General features: G+C 42.2%; 1 protein-coding gene across 1 annotated transcript; it reads left to right on the forward strand.

The window, feature by feature from the left end:
* The first annotated feature begins 638 nt into the window (after nt 1-638).
* Nucleotides 639-2,417, forward strand: LOC104961653 (pleckstrin homology-like domain family B member 2). Its single transcript, XM_010789980.1, has 4 exons — nt 639-852; nt 1,724-1,814; nt 1,903-2,049; nt 2,139-2,417. The coding sequence occupies exons 1-4, from the start codon at nt 674-676 to the stop codon at nt 2,400-2,402; spliced, it is 681 nt and encodes a 226-aa protein (XP_010788282.1). The 5' UTR covers nt 639-673; the 3' UTR covers nt 2,403-2,417.
* Nucleotides 2,418-2,468: the final 51 nt, after the last annotated feature.

The following is a 2,468-nucleotide window of genomic DNA, read 5'->3' on the forward strand; positions in this document are numbered from 1 at the left end:
GTGAGTTCCCTGGGACACATATTTATGTATAAAAGACATAAAAAAGTGCATTTTGCATGATAGGAGACCTTTAACACAAATACTGTGCATTAGCTGTTTGTGATTTACAGCAAAATATATGCTTTTCTTTAAACGTGGAACAAAAACAAAGTATCTTAATGGAATTGGATGTGTGTGATAAGGTTTTGAGAAACTTGTTTCACAATTAACATTTGATCATAAATGATCACTCATTAAAATACTGTGATGTTGAATGCTATACAAAACATTTGACAAACTACTCAGCATAATAAAGTAGAAAGGTCTTTGAAAATGCAATACAAAGAAGGCATAGTATGGTAGTAAGATAAAATGTTAGTAAGGTTTGTCTTTAGAAATGTAATTTAAAAAAGTCACAGTAATGTTAACGAATAGAAATGTTATTTAAAAAAAAGCCAAAGTAATCTTTTTGGAAGATTTCAATTCCACATTTCTCCCCTACCTGTATCCTTTTCTATTTACTTTAATCAGTGTACCTTGAATATTGATTGCAAGATGCAATGGCACCTGGCTCACTAGTTAACAAACTGCAGGTCTTTTGATGCTATTTAACACGACATCATGCATGCTGAAGGGTATTTCCATTTTCTTACTGTGCGCTTTTCTCCCGTCAGCAGACAACAGCCATGCACACATGAATGAAGAGCGGCAGAGAAGAAGTGATTACTGCAGCAGGCTGATCTCAGAGCCCGGCGTGTTCTTGGACTCCTTCTCCTACCAGGACACCAGCCTGACCTCAGACACCGTCAGTGTGGACAGCTCCGACAGCATGGAGACCAGCTTCTCCGCCTGCTCCCCCGACAACATCTCCAGGTCAGAGGAAAGCGCCATGATGTACACATAAAAGGTTACTTTGAAAAGTTTAGACGGAGCAAATACAAAAGGAGAGTGGTATTTTTAGAAGGTAAGTTCGAGCCTGTCAGAGATAATCAGGAGATGTTCTTAGAAAGACATCCAACTCTCCCCACGCTTTCTCACAGTTACATAAACATCAGCAAATGTAATAACAGCCCTTGTGATGTTTTTTGTATCTACTGTTATGTGTTTAAGGGGGATGGGGGCTTACAAGTTTCTTATCATGAAATCATTTTCTTTATTTGTGTTTGTTACAGTGTATTTATCACATCACAAACAGTAGTGTATTCCCCCTTAATCAGATAACTGTAATTAAGGTCTGAGACCATTCTTACTATTTTGATATCCTCATCATGACAAATAGGATATTCTTTATCCTCTAAGCAGGGACAGAAAAGGGCTTCCATACCGGTCCAAGCCTATTATGGGGTGTCATCTTATGCCGTTGCCATAGCAACATCATCCGCCATAAAACACAATTTTCTCGTAACTTCAGTGGAAATGCTCCAAACAGCCCAAAACTTCACGTTTGATGATGACGCATCCCTCAAGACATCTAAGCCTTTTATGGGGTGTCATCAAATGATGTTAACGATGGAGACAGATCACTCGCCATCAAACACAATGTTTATGTTACTGCCGTAACTCCCATGTCCATTGTCCGTTCGGACCGAAACTTCACATGTTTGCTAACGACCGAGTCTGGGAAAACATCTGCGTGACATCGACCTGCGGACAATCGTCAAAGAGCCGCTCATCGCTGCTCATCGCTGCTCATCGCTGCTCATCGCTGCTCGCAGCTTTAAATATTGTTATTTTTCCCCATTAGTGCCAGTATGTCCAACATGGCAAAGCTGGAGGAGATGGAGCGTTTACTCCGAGAGGCCCAGGCTGAGAAGCACAGGCTCCTTGAGCATCGGGTAATGTGCATTCATAACCCAAACTTCCTGTGTATTTGGATGTGTGTGTGACTTTATGGATGTAATTTACACTATGTGGCATGTGCAGGAGCGTGAGATGGAGATGCGCAGGCATGCTCTGGAGGAAGAGCGAAGAAGAAGAGAGGAACTGGAGAAACGTTTGCAGGAGGAGACGAGCAGGAGGCAGAAACTGGTGGAGAGAGAGGTGAAGCTCAGGGAGAAACAAAGATCACAGGTATACGCAATAACTGACAGGAAGATTTTGAAGTCTGATGTGTTTTTTTTCACCATAAACTAAATCTAAATCAATTGCTTTTCCCATAGTCTCGGCTGTTGACCCGCTACCTCCCTATGAGGAAAGACGACTTTGATCTTCACGGTCACATTGAGGCAGCTGGACACAACCCAGACACCTGCTTCCATCTGGCCATCACTGATAAAACCTGCCGAGGCTTCCTGGTTAAAATGGGCGGCAAGATCAAGACCTGGAAGAAACGCTGGTTTGTTTTCGACCAGAATCGCAGGACTCTCACATACTATTCAGGTGAGTTACCCTCATGTTGGGGTTTCCCTTGTAGTGTGTCATAGAGAATGTTGTGCATGTAAATGCTCTCAAAAGCTAAAATCCCCAAGTTCCCCCCCCCCCTAACACTG

The sequence above is a fragment of the Notothenia coriiceps genome, unplaced genomic scaffold (assembly GCF_000735185.1).
Source record: "Notothenia coriiceps isolate Sejong01 unplaced genomic scaffold, NC01 NC01_scaffold00033573, whole genome shotgun sequence".
Taxonomy (NCBI): domain Eukaryota; kingdom Metazoa; phylum Chordata; class Actinopteri; order Perciformes; family Nototheniidae; genus Notothenia; species Notothenia coriiceps.

What these genes read in the sequence shown, in the direction of transcription:
- LOC104961653 (XM_010789980.1), top strand. Translation starts at nt 674, where the DNA reads ATGAATGAAGAGCGGCAGAGAAGAAGTGATTACTGCAGCAGGCTGATC. An exon ending in ACAGGCTCCTTGAGCATCGG is followed by an intron (nt 1,815 to 1,902) that starts GTAATGTGCATT and finishes TGGCATGTGCAG; the next exon opens with GAGCGTGAGATGGAGATGCG. An exon ending in GGGAGAAACAAAGATCACAG is followed by an intron (nt 2,050 to 2,138) that starts GTATACGCAATA and finishes CTTTTCCCATAG; the next exon opens with TCTCGGCTGTTGACCCGCTA.